The sequence below is a fragment of the Haliotis asinina genome, chromosome 13 (genome assembly GCF_037392515.1).
Source record: "Haliotis asinina isolate JCU_RB_2024 chromosome 13, JCU_Hal_asi_v2, whole genome shotgun sequence".
Lineage (NCBI taxonomy): Eukaryota > Metazoa > Mollusca > Gastropoda > Lepetellida > Haliotidae > Haliotis > Haliotis asinina.
The window spans coordinates 45,712,329-45,734,306 of record NC_090292.1 but is presented as its reverse complement, the minus strand read 5'-3'; the positions used below and the strand labels follow the sequence as shown (position 1 = coordinate 45,734,306).

Below are 21,978 nucleotides of genomic sequence, written 5' to 3'. Positions count from 1 at the left end.
TAATTATAGACCCATTACCCTGTTAGGTATATCTGGTAAAATATTCTCTAAAGGTATTGTAACAGACTATCAGCGTGGGTTGTGGAGAATACACTCATCCCAGAGCAGGCTGGGTTCCGAAAAGGTTCCCAAGCATGTGACAACCTTATGTATCGTTCCTTAAGGCGAATACGAACATCACTTTGGTATGGTTTGTCCAGTATATGACACAGTGAGAAACTCCATTCTACCAGCATATTACATCATTCGACATGTTTATTTATTTATTTATTTATTTATAACTACAAACATAGATTCTATTTACAGTCTGGGACGATTTGTATATCTTGGCATGGAGAAACGTATTTGGTATTTGAAAACTTTATATGTAACGACCTTAGCGCTCCTCACCAGTGTAATACGTTTGTATGTACTAGTGTAATGGGCCTGTGGCCCCTTACAGAAATAAACATATATCTCCCCCGATAACAGTGAACAGTGCTTATGAACCTGCAGCAGTTCTTGTGAGGTTACAAAGTAAGCAAAATAGCTTGTGTCACTTTGTCCTTCACTTCGAGTCAAACTTGGACTGTGTTACCAGGACACTGTACAAGACTCTCGTAAAGCTCTCGTAAGCATATGATCCAGTAACTTTTCTCGTAGCATTCGGACCACCTATGTTACAAGATAGAGGTAAGAATGCTACTAGAAACGTTAGGAGATGTTAGGCTTAAGAGGACTTTGTGAAATGGGGCCCATGGCTGTACGATCTCCTTAGTGTGACGTTTTTGAACCTAAACAGTCTCCGTGGTACTTCATCTTGAAATTTGGACTAGTATAACAAGACTGTTTGCATGAACAAATTCAGATACAAAGTATTTTCACATAAATTGCAATGATAATGCAACAAACACCACTTGTTCTAATTCCGATGGCTGTAAATGAACTTTAAAATGTTTCCGTCAAATCTAGAAAGCTGTATGTCTGGTCGAAAGTGTGACTGAGTTTCATTGGTGTCTATAATCAATATGGATAAGGGAAGTATGTTTAGGTCAAAGGCGTCAGGTTACAGAGTTGTTTCAATTCCTTCCTGTTGATGAATGCGATGTGTCTCTATCATATGTAGTATAAAATGCTTCCTCGGTGTACTTGGTACAAGTTAATATCACATCAGATCATCATCCGCATTTTAAATTCCAGGTCGTAGTTTATTCTGAGCATGTTGCAATGTGTGGAAAGGAAAATACTCACGTACAGCAACGATGTTGTTTTTGAAATAAACCCGAACTACAGCATCAATGAACGTAAATACACCAGGAAATACATGCTATAACCGGATTTACGTATGTTTGCCACGAGTTCCCAGCTTTGGGCGTATATCTGATACACACCTATAAATATGAAACATTTCATCGTCATGTCATGCTCATTGGTCACTATTTATAGATGGACCAATCACTGAGGGTTTAACAAACCCTAGTTTTTATAGATACAATTTCGCATGTACAAGAACTTTGTTCATTAATGCCCATATTGGCCTTTGTAATACATGCTATAACCGGATTTACGTATGTTTGCCACGAGTTCCCAGCTTTGGGCGTATATCTGATACATGCCTATACCTCTCAAACATATGCTCATCGTCATGTCATGCTCATTGGTCACTATTTATAGATGGACTAATCACTGAGGGTTTAACAAACCCTAGTTTTTATAGATACAATTTCGCATGTACAAGAACTTCGTTCATTAATGCCCTGACAGGAAGGTCGGGTATTTTAAACAGCGATTGGAATTTATATTACTTTTGACGTGAGCATGTTAAGAGAAAGGAAACTGTAAAATGTATTGTATTCAAACATATTGGCCTTTGTAATAGTGAGTTTCAGGCCACTTACATAAAAAATAATAAAAATGTCTTCTTCATAACAAAATTCTGCTAATGTGCATGGGTTTGTGACTCATAACCAAGTAGTGATGTCACTTGTGATGCCGCGTCAGAAACACATGCAAATACACGAGACAATACAGGTCACCATACTATTGATTCTCCTTGACGTGGTGACAAGTGTGGTTGTCGGGAAGTGGTTACTTCTGCAGTCCCTGAATCAAATATATCCAAGCTTAAGTAAATCTAGACGATGTTGCAATTCTTAATTTCTACATCTTCAGGAGAAAGCCTAAAGGAAAAGTTTCCATTATTCTTTGAATTATTTCTTTTTATGTGAACTTTTTATCTGTAAATATATTATTTTGGAACCTAGTTGTTAGTCTAATTGGGATAGGTAGAAGACAAAAGACTAAATGGATACTCGTCATGTTATAATTTTTTGTTTTGCTATTTATATCGTATTGTTCAAATAGTGATTATAGAACTAAAACTAGCCCGGAAAGTTAAACCTAAGTGTGATATTCTATTTGTTATACTGTCTTTTGTCGACAGTTTTTTTGTTGATAATATACATATATTCCATTCGAGTGTTAAATGTTCTCGTCACGTCATTTCTGCAATACTGCCGAGGTGACGTTAAATATTAGGTCACTCACTCTTGTCTTGGGATAAATGTATATTTTCCAGTTTCAACCAAATGTATATTCACATGATACCAACATTTGGTTTAAGCTATTTAAGTCATGTTCGCAATTGAAAGACCCAAACAATGGTCTCGTTTCCATTTGTCTTTGTTTCCCTTTGTCTCTATCACACTCACACAACGATATTATTTACCCTACAGCAACGCCCTTAGTGTAATGCTTACTCCATAAAGGAAGAATGCTTAGATATGACTAAATTCAACGGCTGTTATAGCCTACAGGTAAAAACTCACTGCAGAGTTCGTTCGGGTTACAGAAAACAAACAAACAAACAAACAAAAACACTTTAAACACTCATGGCTAACTGGATAAATATCTCCAGTAATATTCACATCTGTCAGTACTTAATTCCTGCAGTGGTGAGGCAGTGAGCTTTAATCTGTACAAGTCTACCTATGTATGGCGTTAATTTTCTGTGTGAAGAATGCCTCTTTTAGAATTGTATTTGTGAGATATTGGAAAACACATGGCAGCCAGTACGTCTCTGTGACTATGATTCCTTCCCCTGGAAACACTATTTAGAACTCCGGGCAATGTTAAGCGGTCTAGAATTTGGCCTCTTGAGTGAGTGAGTGAGTGAGTTTAGTTTTACGTCGCACTTAGCAATATTCCAGCTATATGGCGACGGTCTGTAAATAATCGAGTCTGGACCAGACAATCCAGTGATCAACAACATGAGCATCGATCTGCGCAATTGGGAACCGATGACATGTGTCAACCAAGTCAGCTAGTCTGACCACCCGATCCCGTTAGTCGCCTCTTACCACAAGCATAGTCACCTTTTATGGCAAGCATGGGTTGCTGAAGGCCTATTCTAACCCCGGGACCTTCACGGGTCTTGGCCTCTTGATGATGAGTGATCCTTAAATTCACACATGATCCTTTTGAAGTGTAATGACAGTGCTAATTTGCACGTGTTTATCTCCGCCTACCAACCCCCCCCCCCCCCCCGCCACCTCTACCCCTCCTTCACACACACATGCTCACACACACACGCATGCACGCACGCACGCAGGCACGCACGCACGCAGGCACACACTTACACAGACACACACCTCTTTCCGTACCATTATAAATAATTCTGTTACCTGTATAATTATGTATGTGCTCTATCTGTAACGACCCAGACGACTAACCAAGACCAGTGGATTCTGACCGTGATGCAAACTGGATTCAAAGGACACATGTACGCAACTAACAATATGTAACATCTAGTTTACACCAGTGTTCGTGACATTGGTCTTCAGCGTTCGTACATCATTCCTCAGCATGACTAATGAGCTGAGTATGGCATGTCGCCGTGGATTTCCCTGGTTGGACTGAACCATACATTCATCCATTTCATCACCTTTTCGCAAACAGAATGTCCGGGACAGAATAGGTCTTCATCGACCCATGCTTGCCATTAAAGGTGACTCTGCTTGTCGTAAGAGGCGGATAACGGGATCGGGTGGTCAGGCTCGCTGATTTGGTTGGCACATGCCATCGGTACTCGATCGATGCTCATGCTGTTGATCACTGGATTGTCTGGTCCAGACTCGATTACTTACAGACCACCGCCAGCCATAAAGCTGGAATATTGCTGAGTGAGGCGTAAAACTAAACTCACTCACTGTTCGTAGACACCTATGATCAAAACTATTTGTCAATGCTTCAAAAACATACTCGCAGCTTGGCGCCAGACCTGTTCACGCCACACGACTGCAAGCAGAGCCTTGGTTGTGTGCCACAGTGACCTACCATCGTCTGTTGAGTCTTGTACATGGCACACAAATGTAAGCAAAGCCTCGATTGTGTGTCCTTGATTCATTGTGTGTCCTTGATAACTTAAAATGCACAAACAATGTGAAAATCATTTTATTGAATTTGGTCAAAGGAAGATACAATACAGAAAGTGTGTGTATGCACAGACATTTCTTCGTAACAGCATTTTAACTATTTTGATGTTGGTCTGTTATCGTGCCCATAATCATGTTAGTATATAACGGAATATAACATTTCTGAAATGATTTTCACTTCTATTGGTCCATCTACTTCTGCTTATATGTATTCACTTAATTAACATGCTGTAATGACAACATATTCAGAGCCCATCTCAATCATTAATAAACCAGAAAGAACAAACAATGTAACTGACCACTGAAGAAAGTACCATCATTTAAGACACTAAGTCTAGCTTCAAATAAACATATTGTAATCTATATTGTCACACGTTCTCCCCTTATCAGTGGGATGAACAGACAAATTTGTCCATGGATGTTTGTTTCTGTTGTGTTTACTTAACCCTGAAAATGTTAGTTCTGTAGACCAAACATACACGGTATAGTGAGTACATTGGCTTGATTGCTCTATTTTCCAGTTGAAATAAGAATAACGAACTTCGTTTACAATGAACGAATCTTTATGTTCCTTTCCAGCAGGATCTAGTTGTAGATTACTGGGTGGAAGGAGGGATGTTTGAGACGGAAAACAACACGTACATCTAAACCATTCATACGTTATTTAAGCTATTTATTTAGTGCATCAGATGTGACATTCATGAATATGACAGACAGACAATAGACATCAGTAAACTTTAAAAATGCATGTTTTCAAATGCAAATGCATCCTGTTGAAAGTAAAAGATAATTTCCATTATGGTTTTGTTTTTTAAACTAAAAGTACTAAGCCAAATTATGATAGCTCGTTTTTTTCTAAAAGATTTCCTATGTGCCAAACTATATTTTTCCAAAAACATATTGGGGGGTGCTTAACTTAATCTTAACTTGAATCTTGAATAACACGTACACTGGTTTATAACTAAATGCCACTTCAAGATGAAGAAAACATTTTGTTGGCAAATGACACCAAGAGTCGTCTAACATAGGTCTGGGATAAGAAGCATGAGATACCTGCGGTGGAAAACAAAACTTTTATTGTCACGCATGGCCCTTCATCTCCTTTCCAAGATTCCTCCTGTATCAGACCTGTATCCTGTATCACTCACTCACTCCACCTGTATCAGACCTGTATCCTGTTTCACTTACTTACTCCTACTGTATCAGTTGGTCCACGTATTTATAACATAAACACACGTTTTATATAAATTCAGTTTTGCACGATATCAATAACTTCTTAAAATGAGCTGTTCTAATATTGTACATTCAGTGCTTGTGCTTGCTACCATACCTAATACACTGCTATTCTACACATCTTAGCAAACCATAATTGATGATATAGTTATCTGCTACATCTGGAACTATTGACATTGCAAATCATTCTGAACAATCAATCTTCTGAACATAATTATAAAATCACATTCATGACAAATGAACTACAACACAGATCATTAACAAACGTCCGCTCATTGGAAGTGTTGTCTGTGAGTGGACCTGTCATGAATTGTTGGTCCATTCTTCTTACTGCTTTCGTCCCTTGATGAATTGCTTTATGTTCTTCAGAAGACCTTAAGAAAAGAAAACATTAATTCTGGTACGTCTTTTACGTCATTTTGTTCATTTGCTTGGTTGATGTTTGACGCGTCATTTTCGTGAGTAATTTAAATTCTGACGGTGGACATTAAATGATCGTGGTAATCCTGTCATTGACATCACGAGCATAAATTTACACATACTAAAAGCATTGACAAATCTGACGACCCAGATCATGTACGTCGCCACTTACGACAATCATGGGCGGGTGAAGGTTTCCTAGGAATTTCTCTGCAAAGAATAAGGTGGAGTTATTTCATTTGATCAGCTTCAGGACAAGTCTGGGACAAACACTCATGCGAACTTCCGGTTGCCAGACCCCTGTGCACGAGAGATTCCTGACGAATGCATTTGTTATAAAGTCTTTGTTTACAATACACTTTACAATATCTGTCAAATACACTAAACGCCGAAAGAAACATAACTCTCTTACCGTCATGAATTATTGAAAGTCTATCAAATTTATTCCGGAAGACATTATAATACGAGAAAGCTCCAGAGATTTATGTAAATCACGAAAAGAAATCTTCAGTTCCATTCATATATAGGTGAAATGCATCTTCTCCGGAAGAATGAAATTGTCCCATTTTCGATCTTGTCCAAATGTACAAATAACAGTGATTTTAGATCTCAAAAAGAAAGAGGGAAATGCAATTCGGCATTGAGACAGGGGTAAATCACTAATGATTGACTGCATTTTTTGGCTTTCCTTAAAAATTTCCTTTAAAATATGTTGTACTGATTTGTATTAGTAACATGTGCCCGTGATATTGTGAAAAAAGCTTTTAGGAAGATCAAACGTATCTTTGTTAAGACTTTGCTAGCAGCGTAAAATTTTGCCATTTACTGTTTACGCACGGCAATATCAATCGGTACCACTGATTGATTGTGTATGATTTTCACCATTGATTGATTATGTATGATTGAAGTCTTTTAAAATATGTCCTACAGATTTGTAGTGACATGTGGCTTGAAATTATGAAAAAAAAGCTTTTAGGAAGATCAAACGTATCTTTGTTAAGACTTTGCTTGCAACGTAAATTTGCCATTTACTGTTTACACATGACTATATCAGTTATTTAAAAGTACAAATCTTAAAGCAGTACATGCATCACTTTTACGTGTAAAATAATTTCATGGGAAATAAAGAGTGCTTAGAATGCTCACATGACACACAAGTACGAGCAATGTGCCAAGATTAAACATCTGCGGTCAACATACAAGGTTATTGCCAATGCCCTCGGATACCACCGCTTCACGGTCATAAGACTTATTCAGTGCTACAGAGAGACTGATGTGTCCACAGACTGACCAAGATGTGGACATCCAAGCATTACAACGATAGCCGATGATATGTATCTCCATCATTTACACATTTACTATTTGCAAAGGTGGAGTGTTTGACGTAAACAAACATCTGCATATACAAAATAGCACAAATCAAGGCACTGTCAAGATTTATTAAGTGTGGAAACCGATTTTGTGCTCACCAGTCCCCGTTGGGCGCGGTGACTGAGGCCTGACATACGTCACCATCGGTGTTGCTGGAGCTACAGCATATCCAATCACAGCTGGGGTGACTGGTGGTGGGTACGGATGCCCGGTAACCGGAATGGGATATCTTCCATATGCAGCTTCAACATAAGAAACACATAGATAGTGAGTAAGTGAACAACATTACTTCAATATCACGGCTGGGGACAACAGATTTGGGCATCATACATTGCTAACGGACTTCCCGGAACAACATTTTAGCTACATGCAACATCAACCTTAATGAGACTCAGTTTATAGAGAGTGAGTTACAATTTAAAGTCACGTCGGCACTATTTCAGTCATATCGTGACTAGAACACAAGAAATACATGTCAAGTATAGAAAGCCTGCCCACGAGGGACAGTAAAACCTCCTAGAATATCACAGTAATTAAGAAGTAAAACTGGCATCTATTTCTAAAAGATAATTTCAAATGTAGACAAGACAGTATAAAAATGGGCTATACCTCGCCAACAACTGAAAGTAGATCACCAAGTTTATGAAGAAATCTAACAATTTATACATTTAACTTAACAATTATTTGGGCATTCTCTCTTATTTATCTGCTGTGCTTACCATGTCTCTGTTGTTCATATGCAATTCTCTGCATCTGTAAGTATGTGAAAATGTGTTATTGTTGCACAGCCCTGCTATTGTAGTGCAAACATTTATAATATGTTAACAGTTAAGAAACTGTAGAAAAGAATAATTTGAGGCATTAAGGGTAATTCAATGACATTCAACAGTTTTGAGGCACAGGCAGAACGAGAGCAGTTGGTAATGGGCCTATGTTGCACAAACGAATGGAAAAACCCAAACGGTATGAATGCGATAATTGCATAAGAGCGTCGGCCCCCAGGATACATACAGTCGTCATCTTCCAGGGCGCCATCTACAAAACGTACCGTCTATGATCCCATGATGGCAAAGGACAAGCAGGTCGAAATCAGTAATGATTTGGTTGCCGAAAACCGATTGGTGCTTAACATATATTCATTTATTATCGACAGTTCATCGTTACCTTTAGTTGGGCAATCATGCGTTGATTGTCCCTGGTTAGAACTGTTTTTTCTATACATGTTTTTTGACAGTCATTTGAAAATCTTACTTATCTGTGTCCAGAGTGATACCCAGATTTTGCAGATTTTACATACATCTGGAGTTCACAGTTCCACATCAAAATCAGCTATATATAGTTATCTCTAATACTCCTGTCCATAACTTGTACGCAACAGCCTTCTGAAAGTTTCCAGTAGTCGGTGGACGTTTACGTTCGATTTGCGGAAACTTTCTTTCGGATCGGACCTACTTGTTCTACTGACTACTTGCCTCGGCCTGCATCCATTGACGTTGTCGTTGTTCATCTGAAAAATAGTCATGATTTAAATGATTTCAACATGTTTCATTCAAAACATGAACAGAATGGATTACAATTTCTACATATTTAACCTTTCCCGTCAGGTTCTGGCGATCTGTAGCCCGTTTCTATGTTATTCTTTACTGTAGTGAAATATTTGTTTTGTTATACCTCTTCATGTTGATATTCCATATCTCCGATACTCTGGTATTTTACTGTATTTGACGTTCATGTTATTAAATGTCGTTAGGTTTAATGAATAGATAAAGGTGATATCTATATCTCATGAAAACATTTTATTACATGAGAAACAGTTATGCATTATTTGTATTTGATGTGGAGAAAAGGTAAGAAACGAAACAATGAGCATGATTTTTTCAGAAATATAAAGATGGGTAAAGATAACTCTAATCTTGCATTGATTTCACCTGGAAAATGCGTCCATAACCTACACCATTATGAGGGCGTCACAATTCTAATTAAACTGTGCGGTTTCAAAGCGTTTGGACTTAAGGATTACTCCCTAAGTCGTTCATGTACCATAAGGTACAATGTTCTGATTGTTTGTTGTTTTTATTCAAGTAAATACTTGCCATGGTTTTGCGTGTATATCGGAGGGTTTCACATGAACGAAGTCCGCTTACAAGCGAAAAGCTATGAAATGTTTTATTCATAAACACCTGCTTTCGAGGTCGAAAATTTAAAATGGTTTCTGGCCTCTATATTCAAAATCACTGTTATATTTTGAATAACCTCTCTTTTAAATTGAGTGGAAGCAGCTAAGCTGGGCGTTCTTGTTGATATAGTTCTGTAAAACTAGAGATATATATGTATGTATATATGTATATATACAATGTCCCAACGGAAAACACTGTCGTAGATAAATATACCACTGCCAAGGTTTCCTGCCTTGAAACAATGATTTTTCTCTGCAAGGGAAATAACTCTTACGGGTCTTAGAGCACACTAACTAAAACACAAAGTGAGTGAAGCGCTCGAAATAGCCTACATACAAATACCTGACAGCTTCCAGAAACCCCATTAACTCTGGAAAGAGTGTCTAAACTGAAAAGTATAATGAGTAAGTACACAAACTAATCCCTGAATGAGGAAAAAAAAGTGCATTTACTTGAAGAGCTAGCGCGGCATTAAACCCATGGACGAGCAAAGTATACATACAGAGATGAAAATCGTCTCGAAGATGAAACAATACAAAATTCTGCAAAATAAACTTCAGACTTATACATAACCTAAACTTACTTCATGAAAAGAAACCCTAGGTAGGTAATTACATTAAGAAAACAGTTACCCTAAATGATAACAGACTCACCAAACTTGCCAGGGTTAGTTTGGAAATACTTAACATATCACCCTTAGACTACCATGTGAATATACGATACACATACAATGTAAAGATCATGTGCAATTTGAACTCTACAACAAAGTTACGTGAAAAGTGAACCTCCGAACACTAGCATTTGACTCTTTCTTTCTCTGCACAGATTGTCACGACATTGGCTGGCTGTCCAAACCGGAAATGCAGGCTTTTACGTTTACGTCATGAAGTAGGAAACAAACTTGGCTCTGAATATTCACAGTTCAATACTGACAATACTTTTCCATAGCTTAACTAAAATAAACCTATTGAAAGATCCTAAACTGAAAATTCATTGTGGAAATATTTATCTACCAATTAGGGTGGATGTTACAAATACCCGAAACCTTATCTGAGGCATTTATAGTGAGAGGTAACGTACTTTAGAACGGCAATTCATTGTGTTGTTGACTTCCTCACTGATAATACCTACGTACAATTTCTGGTTATAATATTTACACAGGACGTAAACATCCCAGTCGGCACAAAGTGTGCTCCCCTCTTTGCGGGTCTTTCTGTATATGAAGCATAACAGGGTAAACTAGCCAAGCAATTGACTTAAACTTCTTGTGAGCTAGTGAGTTGATATTTTACGTAACATCGGCAATATTTCAGTCATGTCTTGACAAGAACAGGTTTGATATTGAAATGAAATATGTATACATTATAAAAATCTGTCGACAAAGTACAGCAAAACAACTAGAATACCACAGGAACAATTAAAACTAGTGTAGAAAATTAAACCTAATATCACTATTTGGGAAATACGGGCTATGCATCACCAGATATTGAAGCTTTTAAGCTTCTTGTACGTCGAAGATGTGATATGGTTCAATAACTATGACCCACTTTAGCTCCACTCATTTACCCACCTGAAAACATGCAAGACCGTTCATGTGTTTCACTTTATGACCCATTCACAAAGATTCAGTGATACAAGTGGTTAGAAGGGCAAATCCTTTTCACACCCGCAAGACATGACGAAACAAGAATCGACTTATTATGTTGTAAACTTGATCCCAGCAAGAGCTGCGTGATGCTCTTTGGAACCCTGATACAAAGGTTACTCTATATTGTACCTCATAAGTTGTGAATTGTTCAAACTGAGCTAGAGCTGTTGGCATATAGCTCCATGGGAAAGAGAGGTTGACGAATTTGAAAGATGGAACATTCCCTCTTGTTACTCGGTGTCAAGCCAGTGAACCAATTTATGTAACGGTAGCTAGATTATAATGTCTAGTTATGTGAGACCCTGTCATTGGGAACATATATAAAGATGTATTACGATGGCAGAGCAGGTGTTTATGAATCAACATGACATAGTAATGATACCAGGTGTTCGCAGATAGGTAAGCACCATCCATGACACCCATCACAAACACATAAAATGCCAGGGCAATAATTCGGGAACGCAGGGTGCACGTAAAAGTAAGGAATAGATCACCAGCAACTAAAAGTAAATCACTATACTAGAGACTACAGCAACCTCCGAGCAAGTGTAAGACAAGGCCCGTTGACATCTTCTTAAAAAGAGCATGCTGGAGTGTACCTCAAAAGTTGTGAAATGTAAGCAGCAAGGGGTGGAGTTGTTGGAATAATGCTGAGAATGGGACGATTTCTAAAGTTTCTGAAGACAATTATAGACATATAAATTGCACACAATAGAATGCCAAATGAATAGCTGATACATGCAATTTATTTCTTTATTTTAATCATCTTTGGTCCACGGGAATAATGTAATTACTAAAGAATCGATGAGTCTGATCTATTCAGTAAGTTGGCTTTAGCTTCAACCAAATTGTGGATTTTGTGAATTAACAGAGTGTGACGCATTATGAGATAACTACCATTTCTATACTGTGGAACTACACCAGAATATCTGCTTACTCAGTAGTTGTTCCTCCATGGCTGCCTGTTTCTGCTGCATGAGTCGACGTTCTTCCTCCTCCCTCTCAGACTGATCCTTCACTTCCTGTATCTGTCACGTGATGGTTACAATGAGTCACGTGTTTTATGTAATGTTGTCACTGACATGTTACAAATTGTATGTATTGTTGTCAGTGAGTCACGTGTTGATTGTGATGTCACTTAGTCAGATGGTACATGTTGTATGTATTGTTGTCAGTGAGTCACGTGTTGATTGTGATGTCACTGAGTCAGATGGTACATGTTGTATGTATTCTTGTCAGTGAGTCACGTGTTGAATGTGATGTTCTTTGTGAGTCAGATGTTGAACACTTCATGTAATTTTGTGAGTGCCATCACAATTGCTCTGTTAACTATTTGCAGATGATTATGTATATTTGAAATTTGCACAAACCTGAGTATTATAAGATATAATCTGTTCTTTGAAGATTAATATTTGTGTTGTCAATTTAACCCCTGAAGGAATCCATTTTGTCATTTGTAGAACGTAATTATTTCTCTTCTCTTCGTCCTCACTTACACAAACGAATACCTGATAACAGCAAGTCATAGAAAATACCTTTTTCTGCATATCTTGGGTTTCAGTTCCGTCATCTGAAATCAGTTATGTGCATTTTGGAACACGGGAACATAAGTTACAACTTCTATGGATTATATGTCAAATTGTACATTTTGTAAGGATAATGTTGAGTTTAAAATATTAATAAATGCAGGGCAAGAGATTTCTAAGTCACTGACTCAAATTTAGAAATACGCTACAATACACGCTCCCTTTGTGCCAACTCACCAGTCAGTATCATATGTCTCTGTAATAACCTCGGTATTATGGTCACTGCACATATACAAGTAGACGACTTATCGTCTTACCTGGCTCTCTGGGGGAGATTTCACTCTCACGGGATGCGGATTCGCCCTGGTCCTGGGCTGGCTCTGTTTCATCGATCTCTTCGTCTGAGAAAGACATTTTAGAAATTACCACTTCCTCCTTTGTAAAGCCCATTGTCATACTGTGCTGAATCCGCTTCCTTCTAGGCCAAAATACATTGAAGTTGGTTCTCCTTATGACATCTAAGTCATCAAGATTACTTGTAGTCAGAAAAAACACACAATCCACCATTTACGAAAATTACGCCAACCAAATGTTATTTAATCATTGCATGTCGTTCAATAAGCTGGTTATTCATTTACAATATTTTACATATCTGAGTACACCATCAAGGAGGGAGAAACTAAAGCAATGTCCTACAGTATTGATAAATTAATGGTCACAGCAAATGAGAATGGTCCGAAATAATGATTTCATACATGGATGGAATGTTTACCCTTCTGTGTGACGTCTTCTGGTTTACGGAGATCAATGATGCAATCTTTGAAGCTCTGCACACCACCAGGTTCTCCGCAGTCGTCTCTCTGCCTAATGTTCAGGTCGAGGAATTGAAGGTTTCCACCAAAACTTCCATCAGAGTAGATTTTAGAATTCTCGATGGTCTGTACATTGTCCATGCCACCATGTACTTCACCAACAACGGTGGAGTCCTTGACAGCACCACCTGCAACTCCAGCTACATCCTTCAGTTTGTGATCTGCATCATCATCATCATCTCCGTCAGGCTCACCTCTGCTCCCTGTGATACAAATATCACTATCAATCACTGTCTGCTTATTGCGCATTCCACCCTTCACCACGCCTACCACGGTAGAGTTGTCAACATCTCCTCCCGTAACACCGGAAGTGTGTTCTACTCCAGCATCCGAAGTCTTGACAACAGCATCAGATGAGACCTCCATGATATGCTTCATGCTGTCCTCTTCATTGCCGATGTCATCTTTGGGGATGTCTTTAATGTATACATCCTGTACACTCTTGGTCACTTGTGACATGCTGTCCTCTTCATCCAAGATGCCATCTCCTTCTGTGACGTCTGCAGCTTGTACATCTCTAGTCATGTGTTGCATGCTGTCCTCTTCATCCAAGATACCATCTCCTCCTGTTACGTCTGCAGCTTGCATATCTCTAGTCACGTGTTGCAAGCTGTCCTTTTCATCCAAGATGTCATCTCCTTCTGTGACATCTGCAGCTTGTACATTTCTAGTAACGTGTTGCATGCTGTCCTTTTCATCCAAGACACCACCTCCTCCTGTGACGTTTGCATCTTTTATTCCTCTAGTCACGTGTAGCATTTTGTCCTCTTCATCAGCGATTCCCTTGCTTTGCTCTTCCTTACCTATCTCGTCCTCCATCACTTCATCATAACCATTAGATTGAGCAACAGCATCAGAATAGTTAATGCGAATTGATCTTTCTCTCACCAAAGTTCTAAAGGCTCTCGCGGTTTGTGCATTTCCCCTCGCAAAACTTTCAATCTCGGAATTAAATGTTTCAGTTCTTTTGCCTTCAAAATAGTCTATTATTTCCTGCACCGTGTACATGCTACCTTCCATGTTGATTCTGTGGGATTATTGACACGGTGTGAGTGTTTGTTACTCCAAATGGCTACTGGAACGTCTTGATAAACGTTGTGGTTTTCCTACTCCGGCTTGTTCACGGTGTTACTCTGTGTAAACTGGAAATAGTACAACCTGTTCAACATGACCTGAATAAGTGCGTGATCGTGTCACAACTGGTCAGTATTGTGAACGGGTGAACGGGTGAACTTTCTTTAGCTGATTGCCAACATATCGTAACAGCTGGGACAAGGTCGTGGCTTGACGTCTCAGTGTCGAGAAATCGTAACCAACCCATTAATGTTCTTATACAAGAAATCGGTGGCGACTGTAATATAATTTAGCCCAGATAATTATGATAACAATATTTCATTTAAAACAGCTAGTACATTGGAAATTCAATGAATGCAACATCGATATCATTAACCCGACCTGCCGTTTGTGCAATTTGACCTCCAGGGTCATGGATTTGTAGAACAGGCTAGAAGTTCAGGTAAACGTGATCTATATTATATTACATTTAAATTGTGCCTACATGTCATAGATGATAATCTGAACCTTCATTTACACAATACCATTCACTTCCTTTCCACTTAACCTTGAGGTCGTAACTGTAGTTTCCTAAGGTTGGAAAACCTTAGAGCGAAAAACACAATCAATAATTTACTCGCAAGGAGACACATGAGGAGTTCGTACTTATTGTAAAATATACAAGTGAGAACACAATGTTCATAAATGTACCCCCCCTGTGTCCCAGTATGGTGAAAGAAGACGTAAAGGGCATACTGACAATCCGCTTTGCCCCAGAAGTCATGAAATTTGCTATCAGTGACAACGCTGAAGATCCAGAAAATAACCAAGACGAATGATCATACTCAATTTGCCCATTGGACACAACTAATTTACCAGTCCAAGCAAGCATGCCCCTTAAAATGCTGTACGCGTAATGATTTGCTTTAGATTCAAGTTAGACCTTGTTATAAGAAGCCGCTAACAGGAGAGGGCCTACTGACTTGGTTGTCATGTGTGACTGTATTCCATTTGCAAGGATCGATCCTCAGACTGTTGTTTTATTTGGTGCAGACTCGCTTATTCACAGATTGCTGTCACATACCTGAATTATGTCTGAGCGATAAACAACAACAAAACCGGAAAAAAACCCCTTACAATGTTGATAGTGAAGAAGGCAAAATGATCGATATTGACCTCATTTAGATATATTTTAAGCGACAGTCAACGGGTGTCTTGACATTAACTGAATTAAGACAAATTACAGGCTTATTCAACACAGGATAGATTAGGCTGGTTTGGTAAATGAGACATTTGAATCCTCATAGAACAGCTGTATAGTGATGGTAGGGAATGGATATCAATGGTGGGCTATAATCCAACCACAGCATGTTCAAAGTGCTACATATTATAGAATCATTACGTGGAGTCAGAGTCAACGGGGAAAACAGTCACAATGACCACCAAAATATGTGGCAGTTATGGGATGCAGATTTTTTAGGTAGCTTTGGAGTGAGTTAAGATTTTAAGAGACGTCGGCAATATTTCAGGCTATATCGCCGCCACATATCACAAGCGACGGACAACATTGGATCATTTTACACCATAGTCTTTTACGGCACCACATAACACATTTACAACGTATTACATTTGGACGATCCACGTAACTCATGTACAACATATTACGCTTTCAACAATCTTACACCACATTCCTGTCTAAGACACTGGCATGGGTCTTTTAGAACTTCTATTGACAGTCTCTACTGTTGAGGCAGATGGGCCTTCTCTTCCTCAGTGCCGTATAAAACTACCTTTAAAATATATTTCTAATGAGTCGAATCCTATATTTCACTGTGTCTTGAATTGCATAATGATCTTGCGACTGGCCAACACGACATCGTCCTTTGTTGGTTACCCAGACATGTAGGCATTTCTGGGAATAGAATGGCCGATCTTGCCGGGAAGGCATCACTCAGCAAATCTGTGACACCACTTCCTATCCCATACTCTGATTAAAAACTAACACTAGAACTTACATCCGTGATATAATGCCGAAGTGGGACACCCAAGTAGGTATAAATATACTACATGAAATAAAATCCTACATTGGTTACACCTACTTATCAGTCTAGATTTGAAGAGGTCGTCAAGCGATACTAGATACATCCACTTTTAATTGATATTATTGAATTGTATAATAATCTTGCTACTGGCCAATAGGACATCGTCTTCTGTTGGTTACCCAGCCATGTAGGCATTTCTGGTAACGCAATGGCCGATCTTGCTGCCAAGGCAGCACTCAACAAATCTGTGACACCACTTCTTATTCCCTACACTGATTATAAAGCTACCATTAGATCTTATATCCGTGATCTGATGCAGAAGAAGTGGGACACCCAAGTAGGTATCAATAAATTCCATGAAATAAAACCCTACATTGGTTATACATACTTGGGTTGTCAGTCCAGATTTGAAGAAGTCATTTTGCGACGATGTCGCATTGGCCGTACAAGATACACTCACGCATACCTTTTAAAAGGTGAGGATCCTACGTTTTGTGTCTCTTGTGATGAGAGAGTCACGGTCAAGCACATCCTGCTTGACTGTGTTGAATTCTCCAACACCAGGAATAAATAATTTACTGTGAAAACAGTTAAGGATATTTTAACATTGTTAGTTCTCACATATTTGTTGTATTTTAAAGGAAAATTGATTTCATCGATGAATTCTGATTGATATGTGTTGTAGAGAGATTTTACTGATCGGTCTAGATTTGGAAGTAGAAGTGTTAGTGGCTGTACTCTAAAAGGAGGTTGAAGTGTTGTAAAATTATTGTCCTCCTGAGAGTGTAAGTGCATCCCAAAACGTTCGAAGTTAATGTAAACATACCAGGATTTTAAAATGTAGTATTCTTGTTATTTTAATTTTCGGCTAACATTTCTTAAACTCGCCAGCGGCTGGGGGATGGTGTAAATCCAACTAGGGTCCATGCAGGTAGCAAAGGTACTGTAAGTCCCCATGGTCCCTAGTATAGTAATTTACCTTCAGCTAAGATGTTTTATATTTAATTACTAGTTTTACATGTATATCAGTAGTTGTTTTACTGTCCTTGGTTGACAATTTTTTTACCATGCTCTATCGTGTATATTATTAATGGTTCTCTTCACGATATAGCTGAAATATTGCCGGTGTGACGTTAAATATTAACTCACTCACTCACTCGTGGACAGGATTCTACAATCTATCTTTCAATATTGTGAATCTATATATTGTTTTAATCACGATATGGCTGACATATTGAAATAATCGACCTTAAATTTTAACTCACTCACTCTCTCCTACTCGCTATCACATATCGCATGTACAACATATTACCCCTGAGAAATTCTGACACATTATCCTTACACATGGCCACATACCATATACAAAACATATTGCCCATGGAACATTCTTATTCCATATTCTTGTACGGTACCCCACAACACACATCCAATATATTACTCATGTAACATTCTTTCAACATTTTATCACATTCTGCCAAATATACCTTCCTAATAACCAGCTACATCCCTTGACACTAGTGTCAACACATACATATGTCTAGACCTAAAACATATACTTCCTGTTCAACCGAGAGTCTGTGGTATAGACGTTCTGTCAGACAACAGAGGAGTCAATACTGACGCTTGTATTTATTTATCTATATACATCCCATATGACGCATAGGGGAGATTAAGTAATGTCTTGATTGTCAGCTTAAAAGAAATACTCACAGTCGATGCAGAGGTATCTGGTTTGTACATCCAGCTATGGTGTTCTCTGACTTCAGAAATAATGACGAGGTTTGGAAATCCCGTGAAAATAGCTATGACGTGGAAAAGGAGTGACGTTAAACAGATACCTCAATTCTTTTGTACCCGCTCAACTCATAAGCGACTCTCACGGAACCCTCAGATAACGGAGGTGACATCACTGACAGCTGACGGCTGGACTTTGTTTGTTAAAGACACTCTGCTGTTGTCTATTCAGTCTGGACCAGGTGATTCAATGATTGATTCAGTCAGCAACGATGTATGTAGACTGGATACAGTGGCACGTATCAACCGAATCTTTTACCACCCATTAGGCGCCAGGAAGGTTGTGGATCACTCACCCGGATGTGCACGGATTGGGCAGTGAAGCGAACAGCACTGTTACATACAGTGAGGAGTTCTCATCCTTGCCTTCAGGGATGGGCACATTCTTAGTATTCACTGATGCAGTATCTATTTTTAATACACACTATTAATAATACTGACGAAAAAGAACATCAAGGAAGATACCAGATGCTATACACTATATGTGGGTGGTGTTAACACTGTGGCATCGATACGTATTACGATGCACATAGTAAAACACTAACTGTCTCTTAGTAGAGGTTGATAAAAAGCCATGGAGGACCCCTTAATGTGTTACGCATTGTGGCTTCAGTGTGAAGATTCAGTCACCATTTCTTACCTACCATGTCTGACGCAAAGCCAGCAAAGCAATGAAAATATGTACATAGTCATCTGTGATTGTCAACTAGCTGCTCGCATTACAGTATCTCTTAAGTAGGGCAAGTCGTTGAAAAGCGTTCCGACATATCACCTGACGTGGCAAGATAACGTAAGATATGTTTTAGTAGTCTGATAGCGTAATCAAGGCCAGTTCCTGCTTCAGTCTACAGCAATCGATAAACTCTCCTATTGTTGTCATTTATCGACCAAAGAAATATAAAGGGAACAATTCTGCTTCGGGTAGATAGGGTACATGAATTACTTCTGTGAATGGCACCCGTGGCGAGCCACCTCCGCGTGGTGGGTGCTGGGTAATGCTAGAGCTCGCCGACACCCCCGTAGTGGACCCGGGTGGATATTTGGTCCACCAACCCGTTTGCCGCGGGTTGCGGCCCTGTGTCGGCGGAGGAAGGGATCCTGGTGGTTGAGGGCAATAGGGGCTTGCAAACGTGTTCCTGTTGCTCAATACACCACTTTGGCCCTGACTTCGCCTAGACGGGTGGTTGAATGGGCCCGGTTCGACCAATCGGCTGGTCATGCCAAGCCCTGTGCATTGGGTATATATATATCATTGCACAAAGTTTATTTGGATTTTTACTTTCGGTCTTGGCTTATTTGTTCATTGAGCTTTTCGAAATTTAAAATGAATTTTTGAAGTTCTGAACTTTTGCCTAGAGTCTTATGCCCAGAGGGCGGTGGCTCATGGGCCAGTCTGGTAGATTAACTATTTCTAATTCTTCTGCTGGAGTATATCATCCGGGTATCCATGGTGCTGCAAGCTGGAGGCCCGCTTGCTTTAGCATTGTCCTTGTGATACTCCGTGGTGGGTGGGGAGCTCGGATGATGAACCGTATTACACTAACCATGGCTTATGAAACTCCGACAAAAAAAACCAAAACGTCCACTTGATATTGACCCTGTTGATACTGACCATAGACCGTCTACATCGATTGAGTATTGGCCACGTTTCATTGTGATTGAGACTCCTGACAAGACACCGTTGAAATTGAACCCCTTTGCTGTATCCAAAGGTATTCAAGGCATTGCTGGGGATGTGAAGAACATAAGACGCTTACGTTCGGGTGCCCTGCTAGTCGAGTGCGGGAAAAAGCAGCAAGCAACAAATCTGATGAATATTAAATCTTTCGTGGGCATTCCGGTCACGGTTTCTGCACACAAAACCTTGAATACAAGTAAAGGTATCGTGAAAGATAGAGATCGATTGTTTGATGACATGTCGGAACTTGATATAGGATCTGAAATGAAAGATCAAGGTGTACTATATGTCAAGCACTTTACAACTCGCAGAAACAACGAAACCGTCAAAACAAATACATATCTGTTTACTTTCTCATGTCCAAATGCTCCAAAATCAGTGAAGGCAGGCTACTGCAACATACAAGTTGATACCTACATCCCCAATCCGCTCAGGTGTTTTAAATGCCAGAAATATGGACACGGTGTAAATACGTGCACATTGTCTGTTGTGTGTGCTCACTGTGGTGAGAAGACACACACAACAGAAGATTGTGACAGCGATTATAAAAATGCACCAATTGCTCAGACGACCATTCGTCCTTTTCTAAACAGTGTCCTATTTGGAAAGAGCAAATGGAGATCAATAAAATAAAATTTACTCAAAATATATCTTTTTCGGAGGCCAAAAAACTGGTAAAGAGATCTGATCTTCCACAAACTTATGCTACAGTAGCAAAAACATCATCGGGATCTAAATCTAACACTACATCAACCACAGCCTGCCAAACTACGTTGACTTGGGTAAATTGCGATTCTCCACAGCCTTTGTACCCAGCTATATCATCACAGTCTGAGGAATCACTTCCTAGTACCTCAAAGTCGTCTTCTGATCACAAATCATCATCTCAGTCACACTCAAAGTCTCAATCCACAGCTGATAGTCAACAAACTGTGAAAAATAAATCGAAGCCAAAGCCTGATGCTTCAAAACAACAAAGTGGCAGAGCTCCTAAAGGGTCACAGAACAAAATTCAATTGTTCAATAAATACGGGTCTCTTGAAGACATGGACGTTTCTGAAAACGTCCATTCTAGGGCACATAACTTGTCGCCCTCTAAAAGAGTGCGGGGTAGATCCCCAATAAATCCCCCTAAAAGATAGTTTATTCCACTAATATTGTACAGTGGAACTGCAGAGGATTAAGGACTAATTTACATGAATTACAGCTATTAGTCCAAGATTTTATACCTTCAGCGATATGTCTCCAAGAGACATATTTAAAACAAACAGATACATTTAACCTTCGTCAGTTCAATGCATATCACTGTTTTGCACCTCCGGGTGATCGGGCCACTGGCGGATCATCCATTCTAGTCAAACAAAACGTTATTCAAAGCCCTGTTTCACTTAATACTAATATGCAGGCTGTTGTAGTGAGAATTACTTTACATGTAGCGTTTACGCTATGCTCTCTTTATATTTCTCCGTCGACGACGTTTGCCAAAACTGATCTTCAAGCTCTATATGATCAGCTCCCGAAGCCCTGTATTATTATGGGAGATTTAAATGGGCACAACCCACTCTGGGGTAGTGTAACTACAACCACTAAAGGGAAATTGTTGGAGGACTTTTGTTCTGACAATGACTTATGTATTTATAATGATGGTTCCAACACATATTTACACCCTGGGACAGGGACCCTATTCTGCTCTTGACTTGTCATTGACAACTTCCGAACTACTAAATGAATTCGAATGGTCAGTCCACGATG

The 21,978-nt window shown here is 39.2% G+C and overlaps 1 protein-coding gene across 3 annotated transcripts; it reads right to left on the bottom strand.

The window, feature by feature from the left end:
* Nucleotides 1–4,415: 4,415 nt before the first annotated feature.
* Nucleotides 4,416–18,924, bottom strand: LOC137259864 (uncharacterized). Of its 3 annotated transcripts, XM_067797496.1 has the most exons (10): nucleotides 18,465–18,619; nucleotides 13,560–14,801; nucleotides 13,105–13,188; nucleotides 12,797–12,831; nucleotides 12,199–12,289; nucleotides 8,909–8,943; nucleotides 8,156–8,189; nucleotides 7,535–7,678; nucleotides 6,238–6,275; nucleotides 4,416–6,019 (listed from the first exon to the last, which is right to left on the bottom strand). In XM_067797496.1, exons 2-10 carry the CDS (start codon nucleotides 14,677–14,679, stop codon nucleotides 6,011–6,013), a joined length of 1,590 nt encoding a protein of 529 aa, XP_067653597.1. In that variant the 5' UTR covers nucleotides 14,680–14,801; nucleotides 18,465–18,619; the 3' UTR covers nucleotides 4,416–6,010. The 3 variants fall into 3 exon arrangements, with proteins under 3 accessions (XP_067653597.1, XP_067653595.1, XP_067653596.1); XM_067797494.1 differs by lacking the exon at nucleotides 6,238–6,275 and having other exon boundaries at nucleotides 18,465–18,924; XM_067797495.1 differs by lacking the exon at nucleotides 6,238–6,275 and having other exon boundaries at nucleotides 13,560–14,817; nucleotides 18,465–18,518.
* Between the last annotated feature and the right edge of the window lie 3,054 nt (nucleotides 18,925–21,978).